Raw genomic sequence first — 19569 nt, forward strand, 5'->3', positions numbered from 1 at the left:
TGTTTATGGTACAAGAAGCTACAGTAACTTCAAATAGACCAAATACATGCTTGAGGATTAAAACCTCCACAGTTTGAAAAAAAAAAAAAAAAAAAAACAGATCCAAGCCTTTTAATTAATTTAAAAATAGTTTTGTTGGTGTTTTACTTTAGTTGGTTAGATTTTCCCACTAATATTTCCACAAATGTCTGCAACCATATAAATATTCCATGTTTCTGTTTGAAAATCTCCATATTTTTTACCACCCAGAGCGTGACACAGCCAACCCAACTCGGGGTTTAGAGATAAACAGGGTAAAAAGTAACTTTGGCAAATATCTCCCTACCAGAGCACAGCAACCCTGGCAGCTCATACCCTCCTGACAGATATACTTGTGTGACACCTCTCGGGAAATTAAATTGTTTTGTCAGCAAAATACTTTCGGTCAAAGACCAAGACACCTCACACGGGATGGGGCTGGGAATTTAGCAGCAGATTCCAATTTTAGTATCTATCCACCATGCCCTGGCAGAGAGAGGGATTAAAAAGAGCTGCATGAATAATATGAACCATAATCGTCTGTTGAAGGCTCTGTGTGCTCAGATTCCTGCAAAAAGTAATTAAACTCACAAACTTTGCTCGGTGCTTTGGGGAGTTGCAGCTAATGAACGAACACATTAATTTGTACGGGAGCTTTAAGGAGCTACAGAGAAAACCCTAAGCAAGAACTGTGCTTCCAACTGTTTGTGTTTGGGCTATAAAGTTGTGCTGCATGAACAACCAGCAAGAAAACAGGGGTTAGGAGACGAGTTGGAAGATGAGCTTGGATGAACAGCCCTTTACCACATCCCAGCTCCCATTGCAGAGTCCTCTGGGTGAGACCTCGGGGAGAACCAGCTCTGACCACCACCTGGTCATAGTTAAACTACACTAGTGATTTCTCCTTGCTTGAATTAGCAAATGAAAACTTCCTTGCAAGGAACTCCAGTAAGATGCAGAGTGCAGCCAGGGAAGGAATCACCAGAGACCTGCTCCCTCCACGCCTCCATTTCTAAGATGGTTACAAACTGCAAGTCAAGAAGGGCAAATCTTCAGCCCCAAAAGCCCAGGTGAAGAATGCAGATGATTCCTTTGCTCCACTAATGAAGCTGGGGTTTGCTTCCCACTCTCTGTCCAAGAGCTTTTTTGCACAAACACAGTATTTGTGGTTGGTTCATCCCACCCCACACTCCCAAGGCTCCCTCCCAGGGATGCTGTACAGGCAGCAGAGCAGAGAATTTGTCCAGCTTGCAAGGAACTAATCTGCCCAGCTACAGGAGCTGCACATTTGTCTGACACAATTAAGTTGCTTAAATCCAAAATACATTGCTCCAAGGCATTCAGCCTTCCAGAGCCTTCTCCCCTCTGGACCTTGCCTGCAGATACAATAGCTCCTCTTCTCCCAGATCACTGCAATTAACTCCTCATGCTCTCAGGGACAATTTCAGCTTCAGCAGGAATTGCTGTGACTTCCAACCTCTTCCTTCCAGACCACCCTGGGCTGTGCTTGCACTGAGCATCCCCTGAGAGCTCTGTGGGTACAGGTGAGGAGAGCTCACCCGACATTGCTGCCCCAGGTCCTGGCTGTGCTCACACTGCCTGTGAGAAAAGGGAATGGCCCAGTTCAGGCTCCTGGAAAGCCATTTTTCACTTAGTACAGAGACCACAGACTAGGTGATAACATCTGCTTCAGCACCACCAGCTGCTGAAACCTGCACCACAGGGAGGGGAGCTGGTGGGGACTGTGACAGCCTCCATCCCTCCGTGCAGGTACATCATGGCATGAGCTGCAGGGCCTGGATCTCTTGGGAGGTTTCCTAGTGAGGTGGCAAACACACATGGCTGATCTCACTGCAAAATGCAGCTTTTTTTGTTGTGGCAAAGACATAACAACCCAATTTCTTTACACCGCAGTGTAACCAGATCCTTCACTGATGTATGGAGGGAGCTGCAGCTTTGCCTCACCACTGACCCCAAGCAGAGTTTCCAAAGCTCAGTCCAGCATAGAATGGCTGTGGTTGGAAGTCATCCCTTCCTTCCCTCTCCTTTACAGCAGTCTCTCTTACACTGGGAGGGAAGGCAGAACAAAAGCTGGAGATGCCACAGCGACGGCGCAGGTGTGCAATCAATCCATAATTCAATATAAAAATGCTGGGAAGCACATCCTCCCACAGCCAGAGGCAGAGGAATGCTCTGCATCTCCTGGAAGCAGCAGATGCTCCTCAGATGGCTGCCATAGGCCCCCAGCTGGCTTTGGGGTACACACAACCTCTGGAGTAGGTCTTCACCTTTCGGGGCAGCACAAGCATCAGGTTCCTCTCTGAGTGAGCGGGAGTGATTTTAGATTGCTCTGATAATTCCCCAAGACAAGAGGTGCATTCAAAAGGGGACTGTGGGCACCCACAAGAAGTGCAGGATGGATCAAAAGAGGGTCACATCACTGCTCAGCACACAGGGCAGGGGCCCACCATGCTTGGCACACAGGCAGCAAGAAGCATTTTTACAATTTGTTGTGCCTTTCTTTTTTTTTAATGAGGAAGAGAAGGCAGACTTGCCTTGGAGGGTTTCAGGCTATTTTTTGTTTAAGCCTGTGGAGAAAATCTGGAATGAAAACTTTCATCAATAACTCCAGCAGGTGCCCAAGGCAGCTCCTTTTAAGCTTCAGCTCCTCCAGCCGAGGAGCAAAGGGACAGTTCCATTAACAAAGGCCCCTTTTATCCACGGTGTTAATAAACACTTACTGAAAGTGTTAATAAAAAGAAGCTTTCCAGAGCCTGAGCTACAACCCCAGTCTATCTCAGCTCACTGCATTTTCAAGCTTGGAGGTTTCACAGAGTATTCTGAGTTGGAAGGCCCCAACATCACAGGATTCATTCCCAACGCACGCTCCTAATTTTTTTTCCTACTCTAAATAAACATATTTAAATACAGACTTTTATTCATCACAAACAGCAAAATCTTTCTTCCTTTCTCACTCACTTTAAAGGCCGAGGAGGGGAAGGGAGAGGGACTTGAAGAGAAGAAAACCCTTTCAGAGCCTGCAGCCAGCAAGTCCCGGTTCTCTCACTGCTCCCGAGCTTGGTTCCAAGTTTAATAAAGGTGTTTTGTCTCCTTGCTTAATAAGTGGAATTACCATAGCAGAAAGCCCAGCGGGGGAGAGGGATAGCACGGAGCATGAGTAATCACAACTGGTTTCAGGCAGGTTTTGCCATTTGGGTCCTGTTTCAAGGTTATGATGACACAATGCTACAGGCTAGTTTGGAGCTACCATAACTCCTGCCAGACAAGGGGTTGTAACTTACAACGTGCTGTAAGCAGGGAGAACTGCTGGGACACAGCAAGGAGAATGTCATCCCAGCTGGGAAGAGAGGTTTCCTGCTCCATGAGTTTTATTCCCTTATTTTATAACGCAGCCTTGTGCTTGCCCTGCTATACTTTGCACAGGACAGCGACGCAGCCACCTCCAGCTCAGGTGATTTAAATTCCCCCTCTGACAACCTGTTTCACACCTTCATCCAGCACCTGCCAAACTGGGTTGCAAATACTGCAGCAAGACAAAATTTTCTAGCAAATCCATGGAGGAGGAGTTGAGCTTTCAAAGAGGGAACTGATATGGGCCAGGACACGTCATGGAAAAAGACACCTGGACAGAGAAAGCTGCCACTTATCACTGGAAACAGGGAACTGCAGCAGATCCAGTATCATCTGCTGAGGACCTGCTGAGGGGGAGCAGCCAGCACGGTGCACCTAAGCTGTACTCCAAACCTTCCTCCAGCAACTGCAGCCATGGCATGAATTTAGGGAGCATAAATTCCCCCCCTGCACACACGGCAGGGGCACAGCCCACACATAGGGGTTGCAGGGCAGCTGCCAGCCCCTGGTTCCCCCTCACCTCTGCTTTGAGCCCCTGAGCCCTGCAGCAGGTGAGTGACCCAATCAGGGCTGCACATCAGCTTTTCATTCCTCTCTCCTTAGTCACCACACTGCTGCCAACACTGACAGACCCTGTAGCTCCATCCAGCCCCAGCTCCTGCCTCAGCCACAAGGTGTTATCTGTATTTATTTCTAGCAATAGCTCACCTTTCAAAAGGAAACGTTTCCATTAAACAGCACCACTTCAGCAACCACAAACAAACAGTGACTTCAAGCCTAAGCCAATTCTCTGAAACCTCCACAATAAATACCAGGTCATCCAGCAGAGTACAACAGGCAACAGCCCTGTCCCACAGAACACCCAGATCCTCTTTAAACAGGGAAAACTCTTAAAGGTGTGACAGAAAGGATGGAGGCAGCCAGGCACAAGGGTTTCAGGCACCCTGTACAGTGCTCCCTGTCTCACCCACAGCTTTAGGCTCTAAGCTGAGACCAAGTCTGAGCCAAGATGCTAAAACCAAACTGGTGATTTCCAGGGTCAGAGCTGAATCTCCCACCATCCCCAAGGGAGAATTACCCACGGTAAAAGCAGCACACTCTGTCTTGGGTTGATAAAACCAAGCCAAAGAGATGCTCAAAACCACAGAGCTTCCTCTGCAGCCTGTGGGCCAGCTAGAAGAGGTTTGTTGACATTTCTATCCTGACCATTTCCCCATTTTTGAGGGCTTCATAATGACTGTTTTGGCATTGCAGGAGGAGGAGTGGTGTCTCCTCTTCCACCAGCTCTGCTGCCAGTGAGAAACCCTGCAAAAAGAGGATCTGAGTCCCATCTGCAAAGAGGCATCCAAAGTCCTGGTGAACCCAGGGAGCTGCAGGTACCTGACACAGTCCTGAGGCTCTGCTTTCATATGGCAAATAGTGCACCCACTGTTAAATATATTACCTGGTATTACATATATATAGATAGGAGAGTATCAGCTCTAAGGCAAGGACCACCTACCCCACATATACATGACAGTGGACACAAGAGATCCCCGAAGAGGGATCACAAAGTGATGGGTGGAGGAGCAGAGAGAGAAGGGCATCAACTCCCCAGTCCATAAATTTGAACTCACCATCTACACATCTCCTGGAAAGCTTTTAAGGGGTTTATAACCAAAAGGTGTAGATAACCACTGCCCCAGACATTCCCTGACACCAAACTGGGGTGCTGGGGGGAAAGGCAGGACTGTCATTCTGTCCATCCCAACCCAGAGCTCGCCTTCTTCTGCAGGGAAGGCAGTACCACCCTTGGAACCCACTGTCCCTTCAGAGACCAGTCCGTTTCTTGTTTATTTTTCATTTTAAATGGATTAGACATGTACAAAAGCCTCCCTTGAAAAGAAACGACCAAGATGCAAAAAGGATGGGAAGATCCCACTGCGAGGCGTCAGCACTAATCCACGTCAAAGGGCACGCTGTCAACAACTCACTGTGAACTTCCAGGAGGGAAAAAATGCTCAGAATAAAACAGTTAAGACCAGATAAGCGTTTGTCATTAATTATCTGGAGTCAAACTTGGATTTCTCAACAACACAGCCAAGCCAAAGCAAGCACATTAATAACAGAACATCTCTTACAGGGAGCTACACGCCGGGCGTGCAGCCTGCCCTTGGAGGGAGAAAGGCTGGAGGCAGGTGGAGGCTCTGTTTGCTTTTCCCCGATAACAGGTATTTAGTTCTCGACGTCACTTCGCTTTATCGTAGCCTGAAACCCGGCCGAGCAGCCCGGCTCCACCCCCCCATCTGCTCCCTGTGCCAGCTGGCCCCGTGGCTGAGGGGATGCTGGGCAAGCCACGGCCATGCCACACAGCCCACCAGCTGCCCAGACCCATATGGGGACACCCACCCTGCCCAGAAACTGGGGGGCACTGCCGGAAAACCCCACAGGACAGATCCTAACACGACACAGCCGTTCAAGGGAGGGGAGTGCCGGGAGCTGGGATGGCTGCGCTCGCATCCAAGTCAACTGGGGAGCTGAAAAACAAGGCAAATCCCCCCAAAATCCTTCCTCGAGTACTGGGAGCAGTAGGAATAAAAAAAAAAACAAGTGGGCTTGGCAGGGAAGGGCAGAGCATGAGCTGGGGAGGCTCCAAAGACATCGCCTGTGTTGGCAGCAAGTGAGCAAACACCCAGCCCAGGCAGGAGCCGACAGGTCGCTGTGCTCCACTTCAGTTCCAACAACCCTTTAGCTCTGACAAACAACCTGGAGCAGATCCTCCACATTCTCAGGATACCCTGGGGTCCTCACTGCATCCCAGCCCAGCTCCCCACAGCCCTCAGGCTGCAGTTTGGGTGGGAAGGAGAGCATGGGAATGCCCCCACTGCACCTCACCCAGCCACACTGTTACCAAAGGCTCCGGGTCCTTTCGCCATCCAGCAACACTCCAAACAAAAGGCACCTCAAAGGTTGGGTGCCTCTGCCCCATTACTCACACATCTGCCATCGAGGCATGTTTTGGGGAGGCAGTTTGGTTTGTAGGAGCCACATCCAAAAATCCTGCCCGTTCCCTCAGCGCCCAACATCCCTCCTGATTTTGCCCCCACATAACTGTAAGCATGTCTCTATTTTGGGGCAGAGAAAGAATATCCTAAGAACCAGTTTCTAACGTTTGCTTTGTTCTAGGTGATAAAAGACATGAGTTTTAGCAAGTAGAATATATATATATATTACAATATATATGTATATCTATGTATCTTTTTTTGAAATAGAGGGAAGAAGGAAAATGGAACCATTGAAGTTTTCATGGCCCAAGGAGCTTTGAAAAATCTGGAGGGAAAGAACAGAACATCAAGTTTAAACCGTTTTCAATGGAAAAGCCCATTAAAGGAAACAGGCTCTTTTGCAGAAAGATACATATTTTGCTGATTTTGACAAAAAGGCCTGTTCAGAGGAAGGGCAAAAAAAGCTTTCATTTAAATGTTTTCAACTAGCATTGCTTTGCACCTTTACATTGCTGCTCATGAAAGCATCCTCACAAACCTGTTACTGCTGGAACATGGTGTGCCCAGGGAGAAGGGGGTGCAGGCAGGGGTTTGGAGACAACCCTTGCCTGTACCATGGAAATGAGCAGGTATTATAAAAGGCAGAGGGGAAAAAATATGTATTTAAAACAATAATCAACTTCCTTCCCTCAATTTTGCCCCTAGGGAGGGGGAAATGCTGATCCTCCAGCTCACAGATGGTTCTTCTGAAACAACCTCCCACTTTCCACCCCGTTGGTCACATCTAGTGATGAGGAAGGATTTGGGAGGAGGGATGAAGGACATCAGGCTGTCTCTCCTCGACGTCAGCAGCAGCAGCACTGCACATGCTGTGGGATGCACCACGGGATGTGGTGGGTATTTCCTGGGATGAAACATCACCTTTGCCCTCCGATCCCTCCTCAGCCACAACCACAAAGGAAGAAGCTGTGGGTCAAGCACACACCTCCCTGGCAATTAAAATCATCTTCTTAATATCCCCCAGTCCCAGCCATCCTGTGACAGGCCACAGAAAATATTAATTACACCCTTTCCCGTTCAGACCAGTTTCTTTCTCATTCAGGTGTTGCTGGACCTGAGTCAGAGCCAAGCTGGCATTCAGCAATTGCCCACAAGGGAAGATGGAGCATCACCTGAAAGGTTGTTGTTCCCCCTTGTATCTCCCTTGAAACTTCACACAACTGCACACACAGCAATGAATTTAGAGTAATGCCACCAATGAAATGCACAAATTAATAGCAATAAAGTGTAAGTGCTCCACGTGGCTGCAGCAGAGCCGTGCTGGGGAAAACGACCTGTGAAGCCTTAAAAACCACCACACGATGAGACCACTGGGAGACAAAAAAAAAAAAAAAAGGCAACAAAACAAACAGTCCATTTCAATCTCTTTTTCATAAAGAGCCAAAATGAACCCAGGAACACATCAGAGAATAATCATTTAGCACAGATCAAACAGGAGAACTAGCATATTAAAAATACATGCAGCATTAATCAGCTACGCAGAGTTATGTGCCATCATTTCCATAAATAATACAGGATCAAAGCAGCCCAAGCAGCACTATCAGTTAATATAGTCAGCCAGTCAGTCAAAATAGAGTAAAGCTGCCTGAAAACTGTGGCTGTATCATTTGCCAGGAATAAAGCAGATTCATCTGAGAAGTGGCACGACCAGTTAAACGGGTAAAGGTTACCAACAGCCTCCTCGTCACAGGGAGGTGATGCCACAAAGGAAAGAAAAAAAAAGAAGGAATTAAGGGTTAATGCAGCTTCAAAAAGTTATTTTAAAACAATGAGCTCGGGGAATATCAATATATCTTGCCTAATGGTAACCCCACGAAGAGCCAAGGTGTGGGGGAAAGGTGGGAGGACCAATCCTGCTGGGAGCATCCCCAGTGGCTGGAGCAGGGGTGAGCCATGGGGTGCAGCCTACCCAGAGCCCCTGCCCAGGGTCAGGGCAGAGCCAAGGGGCTTCCCTTTGCCCAGGAGAAATCTCCCTGCTGCAGAAACCATCCATCCTGCTCGCTCGGGGTGAAGGCTCAGCACCAATGGCCTTTAAACATCCACCCATCCATGCATAGAAAATGCCTGTGTCATTAAGCCTTTTGCTGAAAGGCTGCAGAGCCATTTAGCTGCCTGATTTTTAAAACAGGCATGTGGAGCAGCTCGAGCTATAAATAGCAGGGATGGTTGCCTGGTCATGTGTCTGGGGGCTTATTTATAAGGACAGGGGGTAACTGAATTAAAAATGGTTAAAAAAAAAAAAAAATCATCTTGGACTTCTCTGCTTGAAGTCCAAGATGCCAGGAGGGGGAAAAAAAAAACCTTTTGAGGGTTTTTTTTGCTTTTTTTTTCTTTTTCCAGGCGCAAAGCAAATGCCCATTGCTCATGCTCAGACTCTGAATCAGTTACATTTACAAGGCAAATTGTAATTCATACAGCAGGTGTTCAGAAATAAAAAAAAAAAATCCTCCTTTAAGCAGCACAAGACCGAACTAAGGCTTTGCATTAGTTCATGCAGCTCCGGGGAAGCGCCTCATTCACTGAAATAGGACCCGTGTGTGTGAAGCAGGAGCAGAGATCTCAAAAATCTGTTCCAGAGGGGGAGGAAAAAAAGCCCTAAAGGGTTGGAGCAGAGCTGCTGCCAAATAGGAGGGCTGGCAGCCTGCGTGGCATCAGGACCCTGCTGCATTTCGGGTGACGAAGGGCGATAGGAATTTTGCATGGGAAGATCCGGGATGAGCATCAGCCAGAGGAGGAATTCAGCCTCCAACAAAAGAGCCGCTTTGGGCAGCTCAAATGGTCCCCAGGCGATTAGTGGCCCGGCAGAGTGTTTGGAGGGTCTATTCTTCGCAGGCAGCAAAGCAATCCCGGGAAACCACGTGGATCCAGCATCCCCCTCTCTGTTCCCTGCCTTTATTAAATCGCCGGAGAAAACAAGGGGAGACAGCCAAGCTGCTCCCAGCCCTTCAGCGCCAGGACACCAGCCAGCTGGGATGCAGGAAAAGCTGGACCACTTTTCCAGCATCCCTTGCTGTGAAGAATTAGGGAGAGGAGCCATGGGGGAACAAGTGACCCCATCAGATGAGGTGACAGCCTCCACCGCTTCTCCAGGAGCCAAGACCAGCACCACTGGGAAGTTTCCTAGTGAATAAGGGGGAAAAATGTTCTGCCAGACAAATGAGGTTCAATTATTCCAAGTCCAGAATATCTTGTTAGAAATGCTTCCAGACTGACAAGCTTTAATCCAATAAAAGACCCTTCCAGACAAGCCCTGCTGGGATTTTGGGAGCGTTTTCCCCCTGGCAGGGACCCAGAATCCCCCAACCCCACACTGGGGATGGATTTAGCCCTAAGCACAACAAGCACATCAATCTTACAGGACAGCCTCGAGGCACAGGACCCTCGACCTTACTGGAAGCTTAAGCAGAAGCAAAGCAAGAACAACCATTTAATTTCAGTCTGACCGAACCCAAAAGTCAAATTGAAAAAAAAAAGGCAAATAATTTCCTGTGAACCAGAAATCTGGTTTTTAGCCAGTTTAATGAGACTGAATTGCAACTGGTTCTGTTCTCCTGCGGTGGTGGAGACACAGGACCCCCCAAGGCAGGGCAGATGGCTGGATTGCAATCTAGCCCTTAGCTCATAAAACATATTAATATCCCCAACCAATTATAAAGTGCCAGACTCAGTCCCTCTGGCCCCTACTCCCACTGAGCAATGCCTCGCTGCACAAGGCAGCCCTGTTGAGCTCAGACATGCAGCACCTGCCAGGGCAACAAAGCCTGTGGCTTTCCAGGACCTCTGAAGCAAGTCTGAGCCCTTGCTCCATCCTCTGAGATCTCAGAGCTTGATGAAGTCTCAGGTGCAGTCAAGGTGTTGATCAACAACCTAGCTCCTCAACAGGACTTTTTTCATTTTATTTTATAAGTGCTTGCCAGAGGTAAAGCAGACGGAGCCTTCCCATCCAGACAGACGGTTGGAAGAGAAATCCCTGCCTTCAGCACCCGGCCTTGGCATGAGTTCATTCCTAACACTGGCAGATGCATCACACCACCAAGATCCTGGAAGCACCAGTGAGCACCTCGGATGCGCAGCAGCGCTTCCTGACAGTCAGCTGGTGTCAGCTCCACAAATGTTAGTGGCACACAGTGCCCCAGCCCTGGGTATTTATAGGCCACGGGCTCTCATCAAAAACCTCCGAAATCTTTCCCCTGACTTCAGCAGACTCACATCCGGGCCCTCTGCTCCTCAGGGACAGCTTGTTCTGTGCTTCCCTGCCCACAGCCACGGGGTGTGGGATGTCCTGGATGTCCCTGTCCTTGTGCTGCTCACCCACAGGCAGCTGGTGAGGACAGATTTGGGGACAGGCTCGATGCCCACTGTTACCCAGCTGGGCAGATCCCAGGATGCTGCAGCCACCTCCAAGGTTGCACTAGAGCAGCACAAGGACCACGGTCCCCTCCAGGATGGGGTTGTTCACCCTCTGAGGTTACACCTTGGTGTAGCCCACAAGATGAGCTCTGCTGCCAGCCCAGCACCATCACTCCATAACCACAGTGGTCCTGTCCCCCCTGGCACAGCCAGGCAGTCGGCAGGACTGAGGCCAAGGTGCCTCTCTGGGAACAGGCAGCCCCAGGAGGATGCTCCAAGGACAAAACCAGTCACGGACCAGGAAGCTCATCCCACACATGGCCACACATTTCCCAGCTGTTTGGACAGACACAACCTTTGCACTCCATGCAAACCCCAGTCAGTGTCGCAAGAGTCCCCCTGGTCACAACTCCAGCACTGCCCTGACTGTCCCAGCCACCCTCACGGAGCCCAAAGGACCAGCAAAGGCACTGGGACATCTCCTGCCCACCACACAGCTTCAGACAAACCACTTTATTCCATGCTCCAGCACCTTTGCCCCCCCACAGGCTGGTGTTTCGGTATTACCAAGAGCAGCCAGATAAATAACATCACCACACACTGCCAGTGCCATTTTACAGATGGCATTTTCCAAGTGGCAACTCAGTGATGTGATGTCTGAATCTCAGCTATCATTTAAAATAAAATTAAAAAAAAAAAAGCAAAACCCCAGCAGAGAGAAGATGACAAACAAGACCTTGGATGCTCTGTAGATCCTCCCAAAAATATCCTGATATTCACGAGCATCGCTAAGTCCCAGAATCTCAAAATCTTGAGTCAGGACAGTTGGATGCATCTGATACAAGAATGACTCAGATGGGAGCGTGGAGGCAAGGAGTGACATTTTCTGCTGTGGGCAACATCCCTTTATTTTAAGCTCAAAGCTACAAACCTCACAATTTATTACTTGATTGAAAAAAGCCGCTCTCTGCCCTGGCTGCTCCCATACTCATCCCAAGGAACAAGAACCATCCTCCTTATCCTCAGCCTTCACATCCTTAACTTCATTTCCATTTCTTTAAATAAATTTAAATCCTGCTGACACCTTGAATACAAGTTATCTCAGTAAACACATTGAACACAATTCCAAGCCCTCAAACGAGGAAAGCTTAAGCTGCCTTCCCAAGCAATGAGCAGGAGGAAAGCTCCAGCTCATCCCTCTGCCTCCCTCAGATTGTCTCCCACGGGGTCAGAGGCAGACCAGGGGCATTCAGGTAGGTATCTGCATGAACCCATACAGGGGTGGGAAGACCTCTACCAAAGGGTGTAATGGCTCAATGGGAAGAGGGAAAGAGTCATCCAGAGCTACAAAAGGGACCAGCACTGGCACAATGCCCTGAAACTGTCCTTCAGCAAGCTGGCTGTTTCTGTCCTACCAGGATTTGAGAGCTCCCAACCCCTCGAGGAACACAGCCCCAGCATGGCAGGGTCTGGCTGCTGATGGTTCCATGGTTTGGACCAAAGTCTTTTCCCCACAACAATACTGCTGGTGCTGCAGGAACTCCCCCTAAACCTGCCCCCCTATACCTTGTGCAAACATGGGGTGCACAGTCCTGTGCCTGCACAAAAGTAAAACCCTCCAGCTCTCCAGCTGGATGATGAAGAGCTGAAGCCAGCACTCCCCAGTCCCCTCCTCGCCCCAACACCTCCTCTGTGCCCAGACAGTCACCCAGGTCACCCCCAACGCCCCCGAGGATTTGCCAGGCTCCTCTTTACACGCTAAACCCATCAGCTAATCCCACCCAAAGCCACAGCCTCCACCCATTGAGGGGGCTCTGGCTGCACCCCCTCCTTCTGAGCTGCAGCACCTCAGCAAGAGGTGGCCCCATGCCAGAGGCTGGAGACCCATCAGACATCACTGCACACCCTGACTCAGCTTTCACACGTTTCCGTAGCAAATGTGACACCTTCCCGTGGTTTAACTGCTCTGAGCCACCTGGCCATCTGCATTTCCTGCCCTGTGGCTGCAGCAGAAACTGCTCATTGTCCCCTCCTATGAGGTTCAGAGGTGAGGAGTCAGACCCAGCATCATTTCTGGGAGCCGGTGACCCTGCAAGGCAGGTGGAGCACAACAGAAACCCCGGGGAGGAAAGAAGGCAACAGCTTTTGGGATCTGAAACATTTCGTACAGTCTAAAGATGCCTAAACCCAAGGTTTGGGTGCAACTCCTGTGCTGACCCAGGCTGTGAAAGGAGGTTTGGGCTTTTCAGCCCACTCGTCTGTTGTGCATGGGGCTGGAAAAAAAGAGTCAGAACAACACGTCCTTCAAGGAGACCCACAGTGTTCAACACCACCCTACAGGAACGGGTGGAATAGAGCAGTTTTGTTCTTAATGGAGGCAAAGTCCAACCAGAACCACACTGGCCACAGCAGCCACATCTCTGCTCCAAAACAAGCACCCACCCAACAGCAATCCCCAAAACAGCTTCCCCAGCAAAGCTCCAGCTTCTGCTTGAAACAAGACTGCTGTGGATAAAAGGAAGAGGCAGAGTCTCCCTGGTGGGTGTTGGAGGCTTTGGTGATAAGGCAGGGGATACTTCTAAGCTTGTCTCCACAAACACGGGGATTAGCAATTTACTTCTCTTAAAAACAAAATCCGGGATTTTAACATGATCACAGGCTTGGAAAGAAAAATAAACATCATGAAACTGGGAAAGGGAAGAAGAGAAGGAGAGTGGAGCAAACAGGCAGCTCAGTGAAAGCTGAAGTGCTTCTTAAATAGGAATGAGAAATGCATTGAAGTCAGACTTGAAGTCTTGGTAGTGCTGAACAACACTGACTGTGAGGACTCACACCCATTTCTTATCAGTGATAACACCATGGGCATTAAGGGAAGCCTTTCTAATGATGTGCATGAGAAAAGACCCATTTGTTTCATGCAACAGAGCATATAATGCATTAATTATCTACTGAATTGGAAAAGTAATGTTGAAAACATGCTTGCATTAAAGCTAAAGGAGGGTTTTAGATAAACCCATTATGAACACTGGCTTTGCTATACCTTCAGTGCTTAATGCCCTTTCAGAGCAAACCTCTGCACAGGACTCCAGTGTCACAGCAGTCATGGCAGCACAGAAAAGCCCCATAAAACCCACAGAGACCAGCTCCCACACAGATCCCGGCCATACCACCCACCCATGGCACCTCCACGGGCTCCCACATCACACAGGGGGATGCTGCCAAGCCATCTCCTCCCTCCACTGCCTCATCCCCCCACAGATGCCCTAAACTCCACCCAGCCCACAAGCACACCAGCAATCCTTCGTCAGTCAGGGCTAATCTCAACCTGTCACACTCAGGACTAACAAACTGGGCTGTTGGAGAAGACATAATCTGCCCGTGTGTTCCTACCCTGGCCAGCACTGCAGAGTAAAGGCACCAGAGAGCAATTCTGAGATCAAGTGGCTGTAGCCAGTAATAATTAGCACTTTAAAACTTCAAAGGGTGATGCTGGCCTCCACAACCCGAGCTCAGCACACCCAGGGCTGGCAGGGAGGAATGCTCATCCTCAGTGCTCCCGTTTCCCAAGGGAGAACTGAAACACAGGGCTGAGGGTGCCCATGGCAGCATGAGGAACAGACACAAAATCCCCCCCAGCTTGCATCCCTGACAGCTTCTACGGCAGAAGACAAAGGATGTTATGTGAGCATCCCACATGGGCATCTGGGAGCATCCCAAGCCACTGCTAAACCAGCCACCTCCTGCCTTGCAATAGTTGCACTCGTCACTTGGCCCATATGAGAGTGATGCTCTTAATAAACCCATTGGAGCCCAAGGGTGGGAGAGACGATGCCACCTGATACTGATGGAAACAAACACAACACAGGAGGTCAGAGGGGGAAATGTGCTCCAGGAAGCTTGGGGTGGGTACGTGCATCCCCCTGGTTGGCACCCAGAGGGTCACACTGCGCTGCACATGCCAGTGAGTTGTTCAGTTGACTCAGTTTGATCGTGGCACAACAGAGGAAACTGCTTCTGCTTTAAGAGCACTCAACCCATCCTACCTTTGTCAGAAACTCCTAATCTTAAGCCATTCTGTTTCTTCCAGAAAAAGCAAAGACAGAAACCTCAATGGAAAAAAAAAGGGAATTAAAGGCTGAAAACAAGCAACTCCAGATCTTCAGCTGATTTTATTTCTAGCCAAATAAAACAAGTTGATTAAACCACTTGTTCAGACTGCTAGAGCTACCAGAAGAGCAGAATGCATCCCTTTCACATCAGAGGAAGCTCAACGCACTTAAACCAAACATATTCCAGGAGAAGAGAAAAAATAAATACAAAATAGGAAAGGATCAGCACTATAGTACTTGCATGTGTCTGAACACAAAGCTTTGGAAATGCAGAGTGAAGCCAAGTTCTCTGCTAAAGTAAGTGAACAAAGCTCCATACAAGGACTCCAGCAGAGTTTTGTCTGCTTAATCTATAGGTAAACTGCAGTCTCAGCTTTGAAGAGCATCAGTGTTTCCATCTCCCTGGGAGTGACCAGCGCTGTCAGTGCCCAACACCCAGCAAGAGCTTGACCTGAGAGCTCAGCCCTCCCATCCACCCCTTACCTCTACCCTCCTCACACTCTTCATTGATAATTTATTCCCATTTATTCCCATTGTCACAGCACCTTCCTCAGCTCTGCGTAAGCCCCGGAACACAACAGGGTCAGGATGAGACCTACTGAGGTGCATTTCTCCCAGCACAGAAGAACCAATGGATCTTTCCTGCCCTCACACGCCCATCAGGTACCACGGGAGTGTGGGGTTTGAGCTGCAAACATACCTTCTGGCACAGGTAAGAACAAGGGCTCCAGCGACACCAAGTCATCGCTAACCCCGCTCTCCCTGCTGCCGGCACGTGGAGGTGGGACACCGGGAAGCCTTGATGCTCACAGAGCTACTTGACCTCCAAGGTCCCACCGGGGGATGCTCAAGGCCAGCGCCCACCCTGTTGGGCACTGCCCCGATACAACGGTGATGGCAAGAACGTGTCTTCACCTCCTCCACGGGGAGCACAATGCACGGCGGGGACCGCTGCCGTGAAGGATGCTTTGGGTAGTCTGGACCAGCACCTGCCCCGCTGCTCCCCCAAAACCACCAGTGACACCTGTAACACCCTCGGCACGGGAGGGGCATGACACACCTGCCCTGCCAGACCCCATCCCGGGGTCGGTACCCCCGCACCCAGCCCCAAGGTGGGGAGGGTGTGCCGGGCACACGGGACTGAGATGCTCCGAGGGTCCCACCCCGCGGGGGTCGCTGCAGCCGGAGGGGCCCGGGGAGCCGCCGCCCCGTCCCCGGCCGCGCCTTTGTCCGCCCGGCGGAGGATGGGGAGCAGCCCCGTCCCGCTGACACCCCCCGCCCCGCCACGGACACGCGTGGGCCGCTCACCTGCGGGGCCGCTGCCCGCCGCCTCCTCCTCCTCCTCCTCCTCCTTCTCTTCTTCCTCCTCCGCCACCGCCTCCTCCTCCTCCTCCTCCCGCACCTCCTCCGCGGGCGGCGGCGGCGAGGGGCTGCCCCGGGCGGGCGCGGCGGCGGTGCCTCGGGGCCGTGCGGGCGGCAGCGTGCCCGGGCTGCTCTCAGCGGGGCCGCCGCTGCCGCTGCCGGGCTCCGAGGGCGGCGCGGCGCTGGAAGGCGGCAGCGCGGAGGCGGCGGCCAGGAGGGCGGCGAGGCACAGCAGGGCGAGCGCGGTGCTCGGCCGGCGCCTCATGGTGCGGCGCGGGGCTCCGCCATCCACTCATTCATTTGACGCGGGCGGGGGCCGGGGGAGCAGCGGCGGCGGCGCCGGGAGCGGCGGCGGCTCCTCCCGCCGCCTCAGCCGGCCATGCCCCGCCGCGCCCGCTCCCAGCGCCCCTCCGGCGGCTCCCGCCGCGCCGCGCCCCGGCTGACAGCGCCCGCCCCGCCCCCGCGCCGCTTCAGCCAACCGGCGCCGCGCCCGCCCTAACTGACGGCTAAGATGCACCAATCAGAGGGCGGAGGGGGCGGGGCGTGGGGCGGGGCGAGGAGGGGAGGGGGCGGCATTGTGAGGGCGGAGGGGGCGCGGAGCGGGACCCGCTCAGAGCCCCCGCCGGGCGCGGGGAGCGGGGGCGGCAGCACACCTTCCTTTCTTATGTCTGTATATATACATGTATATACACGCTCTATTTTAAAACATACACGGTTTTAATTTTTTTTAAATTTTTCCGATTTTTAATTTTCATTTTTTAAAAATTTTTATTTTTTAAGGTATTTTTATTCACTTGCAAAGATAACCTATTAAAAAAATTAAATTTCCCCTCCCGCCTCAGTTTTGGAAGGCAGCGGAGAAGGCGCCGGGGACACAAAGCGTGTTGCCGGCAAGCAAGGTCCATCCCAGCGAGAGCGATGCTCCGTGCCCCTGGATGCTCCGTGCCCCTGGATGCTCCGTGCCCCTGGACGGCTCCAGCGGGTCGCGGGGTGTCACCGCCCCTCTCGGCACGACCCCCCCGCAGCCACCTGCATCCATCTCCCCCGCCCGCCTCCCCCATCTCCAGGCCTGCGGTTGTACCGTTCCCCTTTGTGCTGCTCATCGCCGGGGCTGGAGCTGTTCCTCACCCAGCAGGGGATGGATCAGCCATAAGGACAATGACACCTGGGGAACCCCCCAGGGCTCCCACCCCCCTACCCCGTGGTCCTGCTGGGGCTGACACCGGCAGTGACCTTGGTCAAATCCCCCGGTCCCGGAGGAGCGATCGGCAGCGCGGCGGGGGGGGGGGAAGCACAGTGACACAGATATTAATTATTTATGGGACCCAACTGGGTGATCGCTGGTTCACGCGTGCTGGAGCAGGAGGCAGGAGTGCGCTGCCAGCCCTGCGCGGTAGGAAAACGCTGCTCTGATCAACACAAAGGCACGTGGCTGCACGCCGGGATGTGCTGGAGCAGCTGGGTGGGCCAGCAGGAGCAGGATGGGCAGCAGCGTCCCTGCACATCCCGCCGTGGGAAGGTTCAGAGCACTGGGGGCTTGGTGGCTCTTGGCTGCCCAGCCCTGCCCTGCAGGTGTGTGGCACTGCCAGGGGAGTGTTTGCATCACCTCTCGTTCCTGCGGGAACCAGTGGGTGCTGACAAGTGTCTCTCTGGAATTAGACAGCCCCACCTTCACCCACCACATGATCTAGGCTGCCAGTCCTTCTCCAGCACAATATTTAGGGGTTGTCTACAAGGGAAACGCTGCCCAGCATAGCTGCTGTGGGATAATTATTCTGCAATCACTCACTGCTCTTCCCCTATACCCATCCCCTTCTCAGAAATAAATGGGACTTTATTCCTGCATAATAATATAATTATTATTCCCCGGCAGCTCTGCTGTGCCATTTCCCCCACGGAGACAAACCCTTCTGAGATCTGCTTTTCATAATCGCCGTCAGCCTGTCGCTCCCCACGGGACCAGAGGGTCCCTCTGATCAGTGGGAATACAGCTGGCAGGGAGGCAGGAGGGTTTGCTGATCAAGTGCCTCCTCCAGCACTTCACACAAGGTTATTGTCTGTGGGAATGGGAAGAAGGAGCCAAGCAGAGGAACGATTAAGGAAAGAGTTGTCTGGAACAAAGAAATTCCTTAGTTTTAAGTTAAAGCTGTGCAGCCTCAGCAGCCAAAGGATGGACCCTGAGCCCAACTCCTGGCTCAGGGCTGTTCCCTGCAAGAGCCTGCACAGCACAGGCTGCCAGATCTGCTCATCTGGTTCCCAAAATATTACATTCTCCCTTTCTGCTTGGGAGGAGCAGTTAAGCATGTCACAGCCTTTCATCTCTTTATCCTCAGGTGGCCTTGTGCTGCCACCCTGACACAGGAGGGAGACAGGACACTGCTGGAGTCAGATGTCCTTGGTCATCCTTATCCCAGCAGGACCCACAAAAGAGGACTGGACACCACTTGGACATGGGATTACAAACAAACCCAGAGGCTCCTTCTGCCCAGGTGTATGATTTCGGTGCTGGCTTATCATTACAAAGAGAATCATAAAGAGCCACAGCAATAAAATTTGCTGTCTTTACCACACTGTGGGTACACACAACCCAGAGCCTTCACGGTGATGCCACATCCTGGTGGCAGCAGGGGTGGAAAACACAAGGGCTGAATTCCCACCTTGGTGGAAAACACTGCCAGCCCCCCAGGCTGCCAGTGTGCCCGGCAAGGGCTGGGTGGAAGGCTGGAGAAAGGCTGCGGGAGATGCTGGGTAAGGGGAATGGAGGAAGCTGGGCAAAGGGGATGGAGGATGCTGGGTGAAGATGAAGGATGCTGAATTAAGGGGATGGAGGATGCTGGGCAAAGGGGTTGGGGGATCCTGGGCAAAGGGGATGGAGGATGGCGTGTCCCAGGCCCCGTGCAGGGACAGTTCCACAGGACCTGCCGCTCCCCCTGTTGATGTCAGATAGAGTTGCAAGTGCTCCACAGCCCTGACACAAACCATCCCTGGCTGAACCCAAAAATCCAAGCACCTGGAAAACTGCTGGCTCCTTTCAAGGACGTTCATCCAGGGATACCAAGGGTACAGAGCAGACCTGTGCTGGCACCGCGCCACCAAAATGTTCACACTTCCCTTCTTTCTGTGTTTTCATTTTGCAATAAAAATGTGAGAAATGCACGTCTGAGCAGGATGGATCCCCGAGGAACATGGAAGGCTGACACAGATCCCAGGTCGCACGCAGGCAGCCCAGCCTCCACGCCTGCTTCTTTCATAAGTTTTAGAGGAATCGACATCCTCCCCAGAATTGTTCCTATTCCATCAAATCAGCAAGATTT

At 51.6% G+C, this 19569-nt stretch overlaps 1 protein-coding gene across 1 annotated transcript in view; it reads right to left on the minus strand.

The window, feature by feature from the left end:
* The window catches only part of MEGF9 (multiple EGF like domains 9), a 50208-nt gene extending 33688 nt beyond the window's left edge, over positions 1 to 16520 (minus strand). The window contains exons 1-2 of the mRNA XM_039388462.1: positions 16296 to 16520; positions 16202 to 16238 (exon numbers count right to left, since the gene is read on the minus strand). Coding sequence (XP_039244396.1) covers positions 16202 to 16238; positions 16296 to 16520 — 262 coding nt within the window. The remainder of the gene's footprint in view (positions 1 to 16201; positions 16239 to 16295) is intronic.
* Positions 16521 to 19569: the final 3049 nt, after the last annotated feature.

The sequence above is a fragment of the Pipra filicauda genome, unplaced genomic scaffold (assembly GCF_003945595.2).
Source record: "Pipra filicauda isolate LSUMZ 115617 unplaced genomic scaffold, ASM394559v2 scaffold121_size3267253_pilon, whole genome shotgun sequence".
Taxonomy (NCBI): Eukaryota; Metazoa; Chordata; class Aves; order Passeriformes; family Pipridae; genus Pipra; species Pipra filicauda.